General features: G+C 38.6%; 1 protein-coding gene across 6 annotated transcripts in view; it reads left to right on the forward strand.

The window, feature by feature from the left end:
* Positions 1-20,397, forward strand: part of LOC149197245 (phosphomevalonate kinase, peroxisomal-like) — a 257,594-nt gene that overhangs the window by 87,137 nt on the left and 150,060 nt on the right. For 5 of the 6 annotated variants that reach the window (XM_089405790.1, XM_089405789.1, XM_089405792.1 and 2 more), the window contains one exon: positions 15,019-15,119. In XM_089405790.1, coding sequence (XP_089261916.1) covers positions 15,019-15,119 — 101 coding nt within the window. Of the gene's footprint in view, positions 1-15,018; positions 15,120-15,281; positions 15,317-20,397 lie in introns of those variants that run through there. The other variant, XM_089405793.1, reaches the window with a different exon arrangement.

Here is a 20,397-nt window from a genome sequence, read left to right on the forward strand (position 1 = left end):
GCTCCCACCCTAGATGAAGACATCGATCTTCAATCTCTCAAGGTCCAACCTGTTGCCAAGCACCAACTTGGACTTTTGTGAGGCTTTGACCTCTAGGGCACTGACCCTATCTTCTCAAGGCACTGACCTTGCGTTTAGAGGCTCCAACCCCTAGGGCACCAACCCTTCTCTGGTACAGACTCTGATATGGTTTCTTGAGGACTCTGATCCTCTAGGGCTCCAACCCTATCTTATCCAAAGCACCAACCTTGAGTTTAGGAGCACCAACTCCAAGGACACCAATCTTATATTTGCCAAGCACCAACTTGGACTTTCCAAGGCACCAACCTTGTCAATTTTGAGGCACCAACCCCAAGGGCTCCAACCCTATAGCTTCACTTTGTCAAGGTATGTTTGGTTGTACTTCATAGCTCCCAAGGTCTTCTTCACCAAGCCCTGTCAATCTTCAGCGTCATTGTAGTCTTCACGCTACATCATCAATGACAACCTTGTCTTCTTAGAAGGTATCGACACTGCTCTTCATGTCACCCAAAAAAAATCTCCAAGGTCACCTCATGATGGCTTCAATGCATCATGGTCTCCAATAGTATCTCCAAGATCAGCTTCTATAAGTCCTCCAAATATCTTCAAGTATCCTTCAAGGTGTCTTCAATAGGTAGCCCAAGTTCTACACCTGCTCTAGGACTCTTCAAGGACTTCTTCAAGAACTCTCCAAGGGAGTCTTCAACAATGCTCAAAGGTTTCTTTTAGGCCTGCACAACAGTTCTTCAAAGCTCCAAGATACTTTTTCAAACTCCTTCAAATACTATTCCATGAGGCCTTCAAGGTCAACAATATTGTCTCCAACAGTTGTACAATAGGTCCTCAATAATGATCCAACAAATGGTCTTCAACAATGCTTGGCCCAGAAGATTGTTCCCAAGAATGTTCCTTCAAGTCTTCATCAAGGTCAATTTCAAATATGCTTCAATAAAGGGTTCAAGTATCTTTAAGGATGTAAAGTTTAGCTCAAATGTCTACTTCAAATAAGAACCAGACTCTGCTTCAAAGAAGTGTCAAGGTCTGCTTCATACAGTAGGCTGAAAACTGCTCCAAGGTGAAGCCAAGGTCTGCACCTTATCACATCCACAAGAGGGCTGAATCTATGTCCTATCACAAGTCTGCTCTTTAATTCTTCCACAGTAATATTTCTAATCCTCCACAGTCCTATCCAAGCTCCAACTAAAAGGTCACAAGACTGCACTACAAGTATCCTCCACAGATGCAAGATAGCATGCAAATCCGAGGTGTATAAACACAAGTCCAAGCCACTGTCCGAGATAACAGTGCTCTCAGTTCAGAAGGTCTGAATTGCTGCAGGGTCCTGCTATCCTCCTTCCACAAGACAGTCTGAGTTTCAGATCATAAGGACAGTCTGAACTCCGAAGTCCTATAGTATGGTCTGAGGCTGCACTAAGAACAGGTCCAAAGTCCTGTAGCTTGGTCCGAGGCTGCAATAAGAACAGGTCCGAAGTTTTGTAGCTTGGTCTAAGGTTGCAATCTTGAAACTTAACCCAAACAAGTCTGAGGTGAATATCACGAGTTTTGTGGTAGGTTATACTTTGTCTTCAAATGAACCGAGCACACTTCTTATCACAGGTCTGAGACAGCTACAAGTCCAGGTTGTATCGATGATCAATTCAGATTTTAACCCAAGCAAATATTTCTCCAAAAATCCTCCTCGGTCTCCTTGCTGTCTCACTCTAAATTCCTGTGATTTTCACCGAAAATGTTCTCTGAAATGCTCACCGAATTGCTGCACTTGAAATGAGGACGAAACTGTATATTTATAGTGTTTTTCGCTAGTCAAAGTGAAGAGACACGTCACTAAAGGTAGGCCGACTTGGGTAGGCTAGCACAGGTCGGCTTACTGTCATAAATAAATTTCTTAACTTCAAAAATCCATTTCTCCCAAACTGCTTGGAGTTTCGGGCCAAGTAATAGCTCGTTGGAAAGGCAAAAATGTGCTCTAAAAGATGGTGTAGGTGTCATAATGAAATGCTGCCTCTAAGGTAGTGATTTTTTTTTTTAATGTGACTGGTCATTTATTAGTGCAGAATTTGAGGTAGGGCAGTTAGGCTTCTTCATCATAGGCTTATAATGTCATCAAGATAGTGATATGCCATTATTCATATGCAATATTGACTTTTCCATGTCATCATAAAGTCTTCCATCATCAAGATCATTCGAGGTAAGAACATCTATGGTTATGGCTTCATAATCAAGATCATCAAAGGTACACGATTGGCACTTCTTCATTAGTGTCTTGATATCTTATAGATTTATGACATCATTTGGCATCTTGAATATTTGTCATCCTGGTCAATACCATATTGACATCAATGACAACCTAGATTAACAATATGGCTGTTGTTTCCTTGGTATTTCTCTTGTTATTATGCTGGTTGTGAACCTGTATTATGACAATGGTTATGTATGGCTCTCATCATGTTTTTACTTGTAAATGAATGAACAATGTATCTATGGCCTAATGGATGAAACTGCAGTTAATGTGTTGAGGCATCAATGCTTCTTAGTGATGCTTAGATGAGTATGAGACCCCTATGCTCAGATCTGTTGTTTAAACCTATAGATTACATAACTGTGACATGTTTGACAAAATGCCTGTCATGGCTAGTAGGGGTCCAACCAAGTCCTTATTCAAGTAATTGTATTTGTATCATTATTCTGTTGTTATCTTGCAATTTTGAAAGTGTCATTGAGTTCTGGGCAGTGGCTTGGGCTCTAGGCCTGAAAAAGTGGCTCAAATCCCGGAGACGCAGGCACAAAACTGGGTAGAAAAGTCTTTGGACGCATGCATAACCATGCTGTTGGAGCATCTGGAGCCTCCTAGATGCATGCTTGTCCATATCAAGGGAGCGTATGGGGATTTAATGGTCTAAAAACTCAGTGGGACCTAGGGGTTGGTTACCTGAGTGGTTCAGATGGTTCCTAGGAGTCTTGTTGTTGATGTGGAAGGTTTGTATGGTGTGTTTCCATCGGTTCCACTTCCTTTAGGTGACTTAGGAGGTTGAATCATATCATAGTAACTTCTCGTCACGTGTTTACCCCAGTTGGCTGGTTACTTGGGTAGATGTGGGTGGAGGGTGTTACACTGTGCTGACCATTTGTGTTTAGAATCACAAATGAATTAGTGAGATGAAAAACCTTTTAGGATGAATCTCTTGCCAAAATATTAGGCTTACCTAGGTTGTTACATACATTCATTGTCATACTAGCATCATTTACATGACATAACTTGCAGAATGGGTTTACAATGACACATGAACCACTGATAAATGATTGGATCATGTTGAAATTTTTTTGGTACTTTTGCATCCTTGTAACTTCGACAAAAATTGTGCAACACATGACGTCAACATTTCGGTTAGCATTTGTAGAGATAAAATCAAATTTGCAAAAGTTACTAGGTGGGACCCAGGGGTTGGTTACCTGAGTGTCCGGATGGTTCCTAGGAGTCTTGTTATTGATGTGGAAGATCTGTATGGTGTGTTTCTGTCAGTTCCACTTCCTTAAGGTGACTTAGGAGGTTGAATCATATCATAGTAACTTCTTGTCACATGTTTACCCTGGTTGGCTGGTTACTTGGGTAGATGTGGGTGGAGGGTGTTACATTCTGCCGACCATTTGTGTTTAGAATCACAAATGAATCAGTGAGACAGAAAACCTCGTAGGATGAAACTCTTGCCAAAACATTAGGCTTACCTAGGTTGTTACATACATTCATTGTCATACTAGCATCATTTACATTACATAACTTGTAGAATGGGTTTACAATGACACATGAACTGCTGATAGATAATCGGATCCTGTTGAAAAATTTTTGGTACTTCCGCATCCTTGTAACTTTGACAAAAATTGTGCAACACATGACGTCAACATTTCAGTTAGCATTTGTAGAGATAAAATCAAATTTGCAAAAGTTACTAGGTCGGCTTGTGACCTAGGCCATTACTTGTACATTATTTTATGATTAGAGGGACTTGTTACCCACCACCTGTGGGTAGTATCCATAGGAGAAATTTTTTTCCTAGATGGTCCTCAGTCGACAACTAGCAGCCTCTTGTCGTCACTAGATAGCTTGATGTTCCACGATCTTCGCCACATGAGCCAACCATGTGGTCCCTTTCCCATATGTCATGATTACATGTTTGAAGGTGGGCTTCCTGACCTCGAAGGTATGACTTTTCATTGGTATAGTTGAGTAAGTATGCTTACTTATCATGGACACTTTTGGGCATGGATTGATGGAGGGATTATGCAAAAAGAGTGGGCAAGGTCTGTACTTTTGTCTTCTCTGCCTGATTTGGTGTTAGCCTTGTATCCTAGTCCCGTGGGATCTTCTTTACTGGCTATTAGATTTAGAGATGTCACTACATGGGAAATCCCAATTTTGGTTGCATGGTCCTACTTCCTGACACCAGATGCATCACTCCCCTCCATTCACTTTAACCCCATTTCATCACTTTTCCCATCCGGGTCCACATTTGTCCACTGGGTCTTGTTGTTGCTCGGATTGTACTGGCATTGCGACAACCACTCTGGGCGGGGGTTGTCACTTTGATCCCCGCGCACTCCATTTTAACTGTCTGCCAACAACAGGCTATAGGGGGTAGTCCCTATGGAATCAGATGGAGGAAAGCAGGTTGGGAACGAACTTGCTGGGGAGACACGGATGAGTGGCCTAACTACTTGGTTAAATTTAGCAAGATTAATGATTAAATTTGATTTAAGTATGAGACCAGTGCGCTAATGGATTCACAATTCTTGCTTATCATAAATTGAAACCAAATGATCGAATAAACACCCACTGCTTTGAATGATTGACTAACCTATATGATGTGCAAGTCCTAGGACCTATGTGAGATGCAATGATTTTGGTTTATTTTAATTATATGCCTAATCTAAATTGAACCTTTTCCCTAACTGTTTTGAGAAACAATTTTCATTGTAAGTTGTGAAATGGAAGCCAACGGGAAGTATGAAACGACCTGATTAACGATACATCCCTCTGTGTTCCACTCATTCATTGCCTTCGGCGCTGTAGAGACCGTGGCTCTGACAACTGCAAGGTCATTTTGTTAACTACTAGGAAGAGTTGAATCTCTCAAGCTAGTTTGAAAAGGTTTGCCCTAAGAGTCTATCAACCAAGCTTATGCTAGGAGGTAAATTCTTAATGCAGGCTATATCTTAGAATGCTTATGCAAGATGATGAGTGAAATTATCTTCGGTTAAGATTGTTTATGTTACTTAAGTACTTAGTGTGAATTGTCTTAAAACAAGAGTACTTAACAATATTGAGATAACAATCTTAAACAAGATAAATGCCGAAAGATACAAGTGCAAACTTCACAAGATATTCCTCAAGATGTTAGATCACTTATCAATTAGCCACAAAGCTATAAGATGCCAATATCACTTAAGATGAGCCAAATATCACTATTGAGATAACCAATGAAAACTTAGATGCCCAAAACAAGATTATTTATGATTTTATCACTTCAATGGAAATTATCAAGAGGAACTTCCACAAAATACCAAGATGATTTATGATTTCAAGTGCTTTTAGTGAGTGAGCTTACTAAATGTGAAATATGAATTCTTATAGCACATAAACTCACAAAAACACAATGTTAGCCACTTTCACCATATAAATGCTAGGAACAAGTAACACCAAAATATAGAGCTATGAAGACACTTATGCACTTTATGTTCCTATGATCTTTTTATGAGCAGTAAGTGACTATTATGATAGCAGTAAGAAGTTTATGACATCAACAATTAAATAGCAATTCCACAATGCCTATGCTTGCCCAAAGTCACAAGGAAAAACCCAACTGCCAAACAAATTGAAAAATTAGATGAATTAACCCTTTTAAAATGTATTTTTCAGAGATATTTCAGATCTGATCTATTTATTACAACAGTGAATAAGCCACAGATTAGCAAGCTAATGATGTTAGAGACAGTGCCCAAAATGCCCAAAAATAGGAAAATTCACCAGAAATTGAAAATTTCAAGTTTTTAACCCTTTTTAAGTGTATGCTTTAGAAATTGCAGATCTGAAATATTCAGTTATGCAATAAATTCCAGCGAACATAGAATTAGATCTAGGCTAGATTTAAGGTGCCCAAGGGGCCAAAATTTAGGAAAATAATTTTTTTGCAATTTTGAACAATTTTGACCAAGCTAAATATGATTTTAGGGCCTAGTTATCACTGTTTTAACTGCTGTAATAAAATAGGGAGAAAACAAGGGTTTAGAGGTCAAACCCTAGGCCTAAAGCCTTGTAGATGCACTTGCCCAAGTGACCCAAAATTTTATGATGAAGAAGCCAAAGAAAAATCAATCTTTTTGAAGCTCAAAAGTCCGCAAAACCACCAAGGAATTAGTCTCAAAACTTCAGATGAGGGTTTAGGGCAACTTAGGGTAGAAAATGGCCAAGAGGAGCCAACGCTAGGTCAAGGAAGGCTAGCGTTTAGGGCTAAGGGGGCTAGGATGATAGATCGAGGGCTGAAATGGCAAGAGAAGATTGAAAAAGGTGGACGTTGGAGGAGGAGGAGGCCTCTAGGTTGGACGTTGGGTTTTTTGAGGCAAATAGGGCCTAAAAGACCACAGCTAGCCCTAAGCGCAGCTGTTAGGGTCAATGGAGGGTAGCGGTGTGGCCTAGGGCCCACGGCTATGCCTTCTAAGGCCCAAAAGCCCTAACATTTGGCTAGGAAAGGGAGGCCGAGGCCTCTAGGGGCTACGACTTTCCCTTAAGGGCTGAAAAATGCTGGTGCATGGGCTCACTGGGTTGACGTAGGGGCTTTAGAGGCTAACGTTGGCCTTGGAGAGGCCGGATTTGGTTCTGGGAGGCCTGAAAATGAAAATCATTGTCTTAATTTTTTCTTTTCTTTTCCAGATCTGAATTTTGTTGCAAAATATTCAGTGAATAGCCCTGCAAAATTTGCTGGAGATTAAATTTTAACCTCAAAGGCTTGGATCTAGCTCTTCTTCCACTTGATCTCTTGATCCAACCTGCAAAATATGAAAATAAAACAATCAAACCCCAATTATATACAAAATGCTTTAAAACCCCAAAACCCAAGTTAGAAAAAATAATTTACAATTGAGATTTACAAAATTATTCTCAAGACCTACAAATATACGAAGGTTTTAAAAATTTTGAAGTTTTGAGAAAAATATTTCTATGGAGTTTTTTTCTTTGATGAATGGTTAAAAATACTTTAGAAACCCCAATGTATACTATAGCCTTAGCGAAGATTTAATCTACCATACAAATATTTGGGATCCAAGCAACAATGGTTCCTGCCCAAGTTTGTGAACTTGGAGGCCAAGGACTGAAGTACCTGCAAGCACTATGTATTTATCTCAAAAATATTCTTTTAGATTACACGAGGAATCAAACCACCTAAGGTTAGCCCAAAACTATCAATATAATGATTTTATCTCAATCTAATGAAAAAAAGATCTTACCAATATTCAACACAACATAGAGATGCCCGTAGTTAGTACATACCACAAATCAATAAGCAAGAACACCTTGAATTGCACCCCAAAGTCTTTATTATGATAGAAAAAATAGTTCCCAGCGGGGCAGTGGTTACAAAGATGCTTCAGCAACAATTTTCTAGCCAGAGATGAAGATGCTAGAGACTCAAATGACTCTCTAATTTATAGATTTATCCTCCAAGTGTTAAAATAATGGCTAGTTTCTTTGATCCTTGTCAAAATAATTTTGGCCCTTAATTTTTGATTTTCCGAGGAATTTTCGAATTTATCTTTTAATTCTATTTTTGTTAGCTCAAAATTAATTATTTTGAGTTAATTTTCTAAAAAATTTGACTTTGACTTAACCACCAAGGTCCAAGGGTCCAAATTTTCTTGAAGTATACAATATTCTCTTGGTGGAGGACCTTTAAAAATTGATTCCTTTAAGACCCACAATATTTTCCACTTGGAGAATTATTTTTCCCAAGACAATTTTGTTTTGACTCTTAATTAATTAATTTTTTGGCTTAGAATTAAATTTTATTTTGCCAGAAAAATTAATTGATTTACATGAGGGGATTTAATTATTTTTCCACCCTCTAATACAAAAGATTTTACATTTACAACCCTACAAGGGGGAATACACATTTGGCTTAGATCCTCAACACACAATCCATTTGCGACACAATATGATCTAGTAGATCAAGTGATTTGTAATAAAATAATTTAGCCAACTAGCTTAAATTATTCCAAAATCACTCTTACATAAGACTTGACTAGAACACTAGAACTCACCTAAGACTTTGACGAATAATTTCACCCTAGCTTTGGGGTGAAGTTGGAGGGAAAAACTCTGCCGACCATCTATGTTTAAAAACACACAAGTTAGTGCGACGAAAAACCTTCTTGGATGAAACGTTTCGCCAAAATAATAAGCTTACCTAAGTTGTTATATATATTCAAGGTCTTACTAGCATAATTTACATTACATAACTTGCAAAATGGGTTTACAATGACATGTAGACTGCTAATAGATGACCCGATCTTGTTGAAAAAATTTGGCACTTCTGCTTCCTTGGAACTTTGACAAATTGAGTGCAATAGGTCCACAAAGGGTTAACCTCCCCCCTCCCCTTGTCCACACTTTGGGTCTGGCTTGGAATGATGCCCCAAAGGTTGATGCAGCTAAAAAGAAAAGAAAAAGCATAATTTGGCTACTCTCAACAGGAAATGTACCACAAAATACAAAAGATGGTTGGGACATGCAAATTTAGCATGTGGGCAAAAGCCAAACATGAGTTCTACCCAAGGTTACTTGGGAGCGGGAGCAACATTTTCAGAAGCTCCTGGTTTGAGAGCGAATCCCAGAGCATTTGTTTTATATATATATATATATATTTTTACATTTTGATGCATATATGTCAACAAAAACATGTAGACTGATGAATTAGATATAAAAAACATAAAAACATGGATTTAACCATATAACAACAATCATCTAGAAGTTATAATCTTCATCAACCACGTCCACAAGTTAGTAACATACAACATATTGAGTCTCATGAACCATGGTTCATCAATCTTAAAGTTTCAAGCTTTCAAAATCTAATATATAACATTTATCATTATTGATCACCAAAGTTGTACCTGTAAGCTAAGTGTAACCATTACAACAAATAATATCTAACATGAAATGAAATGTTATAAAATGAAATGCAATGTAACAACTTTCAACTTTCACGAAGCATCATATTCATAATTCATTACCAATGAGTTATAATTACCAACTTCAAAATTCAAACTTAAATTGTCATATATTGTTTACGCAAAATATCATAATAAATATGAAAGAGTCAACAACTATAAAAACTACTAGCAACTAGAAAAGACAAGTAACTCTATTATCTATTGCTAATGCTTGGGTCTCTTGCCGCCGCGAGAAATGTCTAATTTTTGAGTCTTGTTGGAAAATAAAGATCTTTGTCATTAATATCACCCTCAAGTGATGGTTACATTTTTAGTAGGGTCATGATAGAGGAGTTCAACAACCAATGTCACTAACATCAAGGTACATAGATGGATTGGTGCTCTTCATTAAATACGAGTTCCATACCCTAATACATGACAAAATCAAATGGAAACATTGCAATCTCCCCAATCTTGAAATCCTGCAAAACTGATAAGTTTGCTGGATTTTGAATGAGATTTAAAATTCTACTTTCTCCATATGAAATCCAATGAAGTCGGAATCACTGTCAAACATCCTGAGCCATTTCATGGTAATGTTAAAAATTGAAGTAAAAGGATGAAAATAAAGATTAAGGAGAATGACGCTTTTACTTTAAGAATTTAACATTACCATGAATCGCGTACCAATACTAGGGCCATAGGCTTGATAATTAGGCTTCTCCACTAAAAAATTATTTATTTCTTTGAAAAAATTGCGTTTGGAATGTTACTACAAAAAAAAAAATTGCAAAAAAGGCTAGGAAGCGAAAATTTCTTTCTCGGATTCGCTCCAGAAATTCGCTCCCATGCGAGAGCGATTTCGGGAGCGCGCTCCCTGGTTGCTCTCGAGGATTCAGGAGCGGGTTCTAGGGGGGAGAGCCGCTCCCCTGCAACCCTGGAATTTCTACCCCTTATCAATGGCCATCACCCTAGTTCCTATGGGCCCGATTCAGGAGCGGGTTCGGGGAGGGGGATGGGGGGAGCCACTCCCTGGCAACCTTGGAACTTTTACCCCTTATCTATGGCCATCACCCTAGTTCCTATGGGCCATAGATGAGCCCCTTCCACATTAAGGAACCCGTGATTGTCCCAACCCGTAGTGGCCAATGAATTGCCCCACCTCAAAGGGGGTATTTACTGCTATATCCTACACATCATGCTCTTGTCCCTTAGAGCCCCGAGCAGTTATGAAGAAAAATCAATTAAAGGCAAAAGGCATATGAAGAAGGGTGGGAAAACAATGGTTGGGGTAACTCATGTACCACAGTTTTCTCCCTCCTACACTCATACACCCAAGTGTGGGCTTCCCTCATTATATCTACCCTTGTACCATGGCATGTGGCTTGGAGCCTTCCCCAGATCCCCACTCCACTCCATTATATCAACGTCATACCACTTGATGGATGTACCATGGACATGTCACCCCCTTTAAAGGATGAAACCAACTAATAGGGTCCTTGGTTAACCCCCTTATTGAGTTTGGAGACACCTGTACATGCCAAAGACCACTATGGAAGGGCATGCCACCAAGCAGTGTCCAATTGAATCCATGATTTGTAAGCTTTTTTACTTGATTACTCTAATGATTTGTTGTATTGGAGGGCGAGGAGATGCATTGGATCTTATGCAGGATTGCAGGTGGGTCTCCCTATATGGAGTCCAAGTCCTCTAGAGGGTCACATTGGCACTTGTAGGGTGAGCGTAGAGAGCCATGGGCCTCCACCATAGCAAATTGTACTTCGTGGATCCCTAACACTATTTAATGATTGCTCGTGTTCCACCTTTTGGATGAGGACGATGCACTTTTATCACCATGTCCAACTGACTTCACACTTGTACCACACTCTTGGAAGAGGTTCCAGGGTCCAGATGAGGATGTGTCTCACCACGAGAGACAAAGGGAGAGCTTGGGTCATCATCCTAGCCCTTACAGATGGTTTGCAGGCATTATCGATCCACTTGGAGACCCATGAGGATGTCATTGTGCTCCCACACTCATTTGGAGACACCACATGTGATTTGCTTGGAGATCAAGGGGCCAACCCCTTATCCACTATGTTTGGAGTCTATTCTCTCACCATGACACACTTTGGACTCCACTAGGCCTTCTCAATGGCCCAACGACTCATCATGTTTACTATTTTTCCCTCTTGAGAGACTTATTCTTCTATTTTGGAGCTATCTTGGTGGGCTTGTCACCAAGAGATGTTATTGTTGCACATTATTTTATTATTTGGGGCTTAATTAGGCCTAATTTTGCAAATCTAACTCTTTAGAGAGGATATAAATTGATGAGAGGCTCATTCATTCCTCTCATCATCACTTGGATTGGATTAGTATCTTTTGAGAGATTTTCGCACTTGTTGTTGGGATGAGCTTTTTGGAGTTTTCTTGATGCACTATGATGTTTGGATTTTTGCTATTGTCTTTGGAGCTTCTTTCTAATGCGAAGTTGATGAATGGATATACTCTTTCTCTCATGTAAGTGAAATTTTAATGCTATTCTTGTTATCTTACTTGTCTAATGCATGTTTTTGTTATCATTATTTTCGTATGGTTAATGCAAAATTCTTTTGGAGACCTTGAATAAGTGATTTAATGCATGCGTTGCTCTTTGAGGGATTGGGTGAATGTTCCTAGAGGCACCTCATAAGTTGAAAGACCTCGACACTTCATCTCCTTTGCAAATTTGAAGTATAAATACCTAATAACCTAGTTGTTGCACTTGGAAAGGCTAGCGAAGGTCCATTAGGGCTCCTTAGCTCATGAAAATTCTCGATCTATGTGTATATTGGCTCCATTAAGCCCAAGAAGCAAGGCACTGATGCTCACATCCCCTTGGTGGTCAATTTTACCTTTCTTTTCTTTACCTTTCCCAATTCTAGGCCTAACCCTAAAGGGTTACCTTGGGCATCAAGCGAAATTCCTTGTAGCCATCCAAAGCCATCTAATTTTGGTCCACTATTGTGCTTGAGTTTGCTCAAGAGGTCCTCCAAGTTTGAAGCAAATCTGACAGTGGAATCTCGAGATATAGAAAGCCTTAGCCATGAGACCATCTCTTTCCCTAGGTTGATTTGGGTTAGTGTCCTCACTTTGGTCATTACATTTGTATTTTAAAAGAAATTTGTTCTTTGATCCTATTCTCTCCCCTAACTAGGTCAAGCCCCTCCTTGGTTGATCAACTCCATACCCTTGACCTGACTTGGGTCCACTTGGGTTCTCTGTGGTCCCACAACTTTGTAATTCATATTTTACAAGGATTACATAGAAGCTAGTTTTCCTTAGGGATCCTTAGGTTTAGAATAGCCCTTCTCAAGGAATATTCTCCAAACCTAGGCCTAGGCATCCCCTTAGCCCTTCCTAGAGAGCCCATCACCTTGCTTCTAAAGCAAGTAAGCCATTTGTCTGAGCCTCTCTTGAGAATAGGCTTTAAGAATCACTCCTCATCCCATCATTGATCCATTCATCTTTGTGATTCCTCTTATACCGGGTCTCCTCCTATCTGTGAAAGTTTGTAAAGAGTAGGGATTTTTAGCTGAGGTGACATTGGGCTATTGCTCCATTGTTGCCACTTGACCTAGTAGTTGCTCTATAGGATCCCCTCTTAGGACCCCTGCTAGTTTGAGCGGTAACAGGACTTGTCGGCTAAAACAGGATATGATAGAGCACATATATATTAGAGATCACTCATTTTATCTCTCATCATCATCACACTTGGAATTGTGACCTCATTGAGGAAGCTCACACTTGCCCTTTTGTGGACTATATTGGATCTTGGATGCATTTTGATGTTTGGAGCTAATTTTTGGATATTCTTTGAATTAATGGATGGATTTATTGCACATTGTCTTGTAAGTACCTTTAATTATTGAAGATCTATTTTCTATGTCCAATATATGGAATGCTTGACTCTAGTTCATGCTAAAAATTGTGCCCTATTTTTATTGAAGATTAATTGACTACTAGCTAGACAAATATTGCATGCATTACTCAGACATGACATGTTGAGAATTGTCCTAGTGGTGAAATCTTAGTAGCTTTCCCATAATACTCCATTATTTCATTAAGTGGGTAAAAGCTTGAAATTTGTTGCTAAGGCATCAAATTTCGCCCTTCTTGGAAATAAGGTTAGCTAATCTAACACATCCTTAACTCCATATGCCCAAAGAACAAGGCGCTAATCCAAATTGTTGGTGATCAATCTCACATTTTCTCCATATTTTCTCTTTCCTTATTTTAGTCCTTTCAAGGCTAGAGAAGGAATCTAGGGCTTGGTGCGAATTTCTAGGAAGAGAGGATTTTAGTGGTTGGAGAGCCTAAACATCAAGTTGGTAGAGTTTTCCACAAAACCTATCAATTTGGTGGGCATCCACTTCAATTTCATCCATAAATTCTCTTGACCTAAATGTTTGCCCTAAGAGGGAAACCCTAGTTTTCCTTCCCTTAATTTAAAGACTTTCTTGAAGGTTTCATGAGCCTTGGCTTAGCTAATATACATTATAAGAAACCTTTTCTCCTTGCCTTGACCTTGAGTTATTCCAACACTCGTCAAATCAATCAAACCCTAGGTCTTGAGCCTTTGTTTCTAGGATTCTTTATAGAAAGCGAATTGCTTCCTTATGAAGCTTTGGACCAAAATTGTGTTTTTCTTGAAGACCCCCTAGCAAGATCATTTCATACTTTAAACCTAGAATATCTATTATAATTTATCTCTATTCTACCATGACTCCTCCCATCGGTTTTGGCTGTGGTGACAGTGGGCCACTACCCCATTGTTGCTTATAGGTCTTGTTTATACCTTGTAGGGTTTCCCTCTCCAAGGCCTGCTAGATTTTGCAGCAACAAGACCACACATGTATTTGTTGGTGAATGAGAAGTATGATACTATAGAAAAGTCCAAGGGATTAGCGAAAGGCATCTAGTGCAAATGAATGTTTGGTCATTTGAAAAAAAAGATTAAGCCAGTTGCTATGGAAATATAATACGAATCTCTAATTTAAGTGAATTTTGGCAGTTTTGTTCCTGTTTTATTATGATGACAATGTTGGCGTGATGGTGCCCATGCTACAGCATAGAATGAGAAAGAAGAAATGAGAGAGAAACCTTGATATGCTATTCCATTAATGGAATTTCCACTCAAGAGGCATGTAAATACAAGTATTTATGCTGTCCATGAGTCTTTGGGTTCTTCACTAATTTGTTAACTTTGGTGGAATTCATACATGCCAAGTGTTCATGGGCCATGGCATATTCTCTTATGACATATTCCTTACACCTCTTACGTATTACATATTTTATTACGTCTTTTACTCATTATGGATAATCTCTTGCATGTTTTAGACCTTATGATATATGACGTCATTAATTTCTCTACATGGCATGTCAATATCATTTAGATCTCATCACATAGGACCCATAAATCTACTAGGATTTAAACAAAACTTGGTCATAGAAATAAACTCATACGCGACCATTACATTACAACACAATGTGACTAACCATGATCATGCCAAATGATCATTTTTCCTAATAGACAAGTAGTTTAATCTGTGCATGGAGTTCTGTGTTCATTATTTCTTCTTCAGATTTTGGCAAAATACTGTACAGAGCAGATTCAGAGTGGGTGATTTACAACCAATTTTCTTTTGACTGTTTTGTTTATATAGTATATTTATGCCACTGGATCTTCAGTTTTGACTTATTTTAAGTCTGAAATTCATTTTTTTTTTCTTGCAGCTATGGACAGATGTGAAATTAACATCGCCTCAGCTTTCAAAGGAGGCCATCTACAAGCTATCTCTGAAAACTCTTAGCCTGCAAAATGTTGCTTCTTCAAGGTTCCCATTAGTTCTTATAAATGTGGCTTGCTTTTTGTGCACATGAGAAAGAAAAGTTTCTACTGTAGACAATGTGGGATGAGGTGTTATAATTGAAATATCCTTCTGGAGAAATATCCTGTTTCCAAGGTCAAAATTGCAGTAGCAGCTTGTTTGGTAGATGAGCAGTAATAAATAATGCCTTGTACCTATATAAGGTACTCATGAAGTGAGTCTATAAATGCAGTCAGAAGATTCATGAATGATATGTTTAGTTGATTTCTTTTCATATGACCACCCAGTTGCTCCCTTTCTAGATGCATGATATTGTATGTTTCATTGTTGTTATACGCTTTGTTGGCAGTTAGCAAAACATTACTTTTTTGAGTTCCTTGTGTTTTACTTTTGCTTCATCAGCTATACTCTGAACTTTCTGTTGAAGCTAGTGGTAGCTTCAGAAGGTCTTCTGCATAGGCTTGATGTCTTGGCATGTAGGAGATGATTTATTGCCTCTTTAGGTATTTATGTCTTCTTTCCTAAATCTAACTTAGGAAAAATACTATAATTAAAGTCAATTATTGTGAACTATAAGTCATTTTCCAAGGATAAATAACAAAACTATAAGAGACTTAGAAAGAATCTCAACGATTGATCTCCTAGATTTTCTAGAAGGGGAGATTAGTGTTAGGGATTTAGGCTTAATGAAGATTATAAATGAAAGCCTAAGGGAGAGGTGAAGACAGACAAAGAAGAGAGGCAACTACAACTTTTTTGGGAAAACGATTTTGTCAAGAAGGAGAAAGTGAATTCTCTGGAGTGAGAGGTTCAATTTGATTGAGGAGTGTTAATTTTCCTTAGGGCTATATTGTTCTTTGTTTTAGATAATTGCATTTCATCATTTACATATTTAATTCACTCCATAGTATCATAACATCATTAACAACATATGCAATTATATAGAAATAACAATATCATCATCAATGCAGCGAAACATAGAGGAACAATAGAAGAAAAACATTCACACATAGAGACTTTAGGTTTGGTCGGAGACCAGAGAAAAACCCCACAAGGGGAAAAACCCTTTCAAATTCTTCTTCTTATTAGATTGTCATAACATGTTCAGCAAATAGAGAGTACAATGATCCATATATTAACCGCAAAAATATCCAGCAAAATCAACTAAACAACATCGAAGAGATGAACCAAGCAATACTAATAATCATAACCCTAATTCAGAAGTCAGTGGTCAAATGTCAACATCTGCGGTCAATTGACGAAATCTGTGATCAATTGTTGAATCAATTTTGAAACCCTAGTTTCTGGCCGCACATAGAGTGAGATGTGCGTGCGACTGAAACGTTCCAGTTGCACGAATAGGCTACATGTGAGTAACTGTAGCCAAAATTTTTCTGTAGCATCCTTGCAGTTGTAGACAAAACCCTAATCCACACGTGCGAGCTTCGGACCTGTATGAACCATCTTCCGCAAACCAACCTTAGACTTGTACGAGCCAAACCAAAGAAAGAAGAATGATTGATGATCTCCAAATGAGGGTCACTTGACTTGTATTTATAGCCACCCAAGGGTGTCCAGTTTCTCTTTTGGGATGACTTGTCTTTTTGTATACATATGGATTTCCATATTAAAATATATTTTAAACCAAATTAAATTCTTCCAAAGGGCTAGTTGGGGTCTTCCTTGATGAGGAAGATTGTCCAAAGGAGGAATTTGTCCCTGAGCTTCCAAATTATCACTCTTTCTCAGCGAGGGAGAAATTATCGACTGCAACATCTCTCCCATCACAAGTATCTGGACATCTTCAAATGTCGTCTCTGCTCATCTCAGCACATCTCTGCTTATCTCTTCTTGTCTTTGCTCATATGCTGGACACTCTCGAATCTAAAAGAAGAAGAATTTGACATCGGAGGGGAGCCCAAGCTACCTCCCTCTATCCATTGGGGAGTTCCAACTAAACCCACATCAATATCAGAGATCCTAGCTCAATTTGAAACAAGATCAGGGAGCCCTGCTCAACCTTGAAGCACATCGGGAAGCCCATCTCAACCTGGAATCCATTGGCAATGAGAAGGGTCCTATGGGACACTCTCACCTCATGTCTATGATAGTGGGAAAGCTCCTATGGGACACCCTCACCCCAAAGTCATCTCATATAGGGGAGCATCCGGCTACCACCCTATCTCCAAAGACAATGTGCGAGATTATACCTACCCCAATGCATAGGGATCACACTCTATCCCAAACTCCTTGACAATAGGTGAGATCAACTTACCAGAGGTAAAGATCACACTCTACCCTATTGTCCTTGATCTTCCCATCTTGACCCTTGAGAGTCAGATGGTATAACACATGCATCAACCAACTTGGGCAAGATCTACCTACTGCAAGGGGTAGGGATCACACTCTATCCCAAGTCCCTCATCCCATTGGCTAAATGGGGAGGTTATCCGACAAAGTGGGTAGGATGCTAACTGGGGCATACTCTGACTAGGGGAGATCCCAAATTTCTATACACCCTATTGGTCAAAGGTCCTTCATCCCCAGGAGCCCACCAACTCTATTCCCCACCCTAGGATCTTAGAGATGGGGAAAGAGCTAGCTCAGTGTCCTCGATCAACCTTGCTTTTTGTAGATTAAAAACATATCAACATGCTCATATCCGATACTTGCTTAAAATGTTCACTGAAAAGTTCAATCATATTGCTTCATGCATTACCAAGAGTAGCAGTGCCCTGTTTTCCTGTTCATGTAGGACATCAAATTAAATATTATGTTAGAACAAATACATGACATAAAAGGATACCTTATTCTTCCTTTCTCCCTCTCATGGAGGTAGCAACCACAAGCCTAAGATTGTCTCATATAGCAGGACTGTCTCAATGCATGAAGATATCTCAGTCCCAGTAATATAGGAGATTTTTTGCCAATCAGATCCCACTCTAAAATGTATCACTATTGTGTTTAGAATTTCTTCAAACAACTCTCCAAAGAGATTTCTCAACCAAACTGTCCCATGGTTAGCCATGCTAGCAACAATGTACTCAACCTCGATCGTGCTTAAAGCATCGGACTTTTATCTCTTCCAAAATATCATGACAGATCTCAAGTTAAAACAACACCCAAATGTGCTCTTCCTGTCAATCCAACCTAGTCAACATTAGTGTATCCATGCAGTCATACATCTCTGGAAGTATATCTCAGACCAAGATTGATCATCCCATGCAAATGTGCTTGGCGGCAACACAATGTGTATGAAGTGGCTCAATCATGAATTGACTCAGGTTGTTCTCTGCAAAACATATATCTAAATGGGTGTTCACAAGGAACATCAATGCTTCAATTAGTTGTTGGTTGCCAAGTCAGGTTCAACAATATTTCTTCTTGAAATTCAATTCCATTGGGGTGTCCAACGATTTGCATTCCATCATGCCAAATAACTTTACAACTTCTTTTCCTTTTCCAAACTTCTAAACCCAGAAAGAAGTGCATCATGCCAAGGTCTTCAATCTTGATCTCGGAGGCCAACTCCCTCTTACTTTTATCATCAGAGTCTCGTGACCTGACAAGAATAGATCGTCAACATATAAAACCAAAATCAAAGGCATACCTTGGTCCACTTTGAAGTAGGGGTTCAGATTGACACATCTTCCAGGCTTTACTAGGTAACTGTCAATGCGAACATACCAGGTTGGGGAAGTTTGCTTCAAACATACAATGCTTTATGTGAACATAATACTAACCAATATCCTCAGCCTCAAACAAATCAATATTGTGCAATCAAATTAACCAATCAAGCCTTAAATGTTAAATCAAGGCCATAAAAGTTCCTGCTAATATCATTATCAAACTCTTCAGACCAGGTGCTAGGTAAAGCTCACACCAAAATATCCGGTTACAACCTTATCTATTGTATTGTCAACAACTATCATTTACCAAGCAATATCAAGCCAAAATTTATAAAGCCATCGTCATGATCATAATATGAATCATTTTTGTCCTTAGATGTAAATGCATACACCAAGGATAAGTCATATAAGTTTCATCCATTCATTGTGAGATCACTGCATACTGAATCACAACTATTTATAGTTCAACCAATGTGCCAATACCAATGATGCCAATACATAATCATTACTGAATACCAATAGTAATAAATGAGAGTTACTATGCCCATATTGTCGTGCCACATCAAGGCAAATCACCATTGCAAAATCTGATCAAAGTACTAGCTTGTTATCACTGTATAAGCCAAAACATATCTATGAATTGTCAATCATCATGTCAAAATTCCAACACTGCTTATCTATATTAAGTCAAGCCAATAAGTCAAATCTTTGTCAAACCCTTGCAACTTTTACCAAATACTGTCATATACTAGCTTCAATGATAAAATTAGGACAAATAACATATTGATATGCATACTACAGACTTCTGCAAACACAAGATGAGTTAAGACATTCACATCCTTTGCAACATAACGATCTCTGCATAAGACAATAATCATGCCAATTATGAAATTCTTCTTAAGATTCTATTAGTGATGATTCTCTAGATTTCAACCCTGCAACACAGGTAAGAGTAGATTCCAAACGATAGGTCACTTCACATTTTCTAGAGAGGTCTTGCTATTAAACAACCTTCATTTTGATCCCTGCAACAAGTCAAACATTATGTAGATCTCAATGTTCCTTAAACTTCCCTGCTTATAGAACTCTCTATTATATGCTTCATGTTTGTAGGTCTGACATACTCCTGATGCATTCCTGATTTCATGCATTAGATTTCAATTTTTATATCCTACAGGCTCAACCATACCCATAGGTCCTCTTCCGTGTGGTTGGCAGGTCTATAACCGCCCTCTTAAGCCTTTCTCCTGACAGTTGGGGCTTGAACTAGGAGAAACCTTCTTTGCTCATATCAGAACTTGCCAAAACATTTTCAACAAAATCAAATCGTTATTCATACCCAAAGTCCTTCCTTCAATATTCAAGTTTCTTCTATTCATTTTTCTGCAAATAATAATAGGTGTTGGAATTGTATGGAGAGTTTCTTTCTCTGTATGGAAGCCACTTCTGTCAACATTAATCAAGTCATTAACCTGTATATCATAACACTGTTATGCATCAACAAAATTGTTAGATCATAGAGGCAAACTTTATTAGGTTCTAAAACATATATTCATAACAAATCATCATCAACTGCTTCATTGTCACATATGGACATGACATCAAATATGTATCAAAGGTTAGTGTCATATAATTAGAGCAATAGACAAATGTAT

Source organism: Pinus tabuliformis, chromosome 2_2 (assembly GCF_031772625.1).
Source record: "Pinus tabuliformis cultivar Carrire ecotype Pingquan chromosome 2_2, CPIR1, whole genome shotgun sequence".
Lineage (NCBI taxonomy): Eukaryota > Viridiplantae > Streptophyta > Pinopsida > Pinales > Pinaceae > Pinus > Pinus tabuliformis.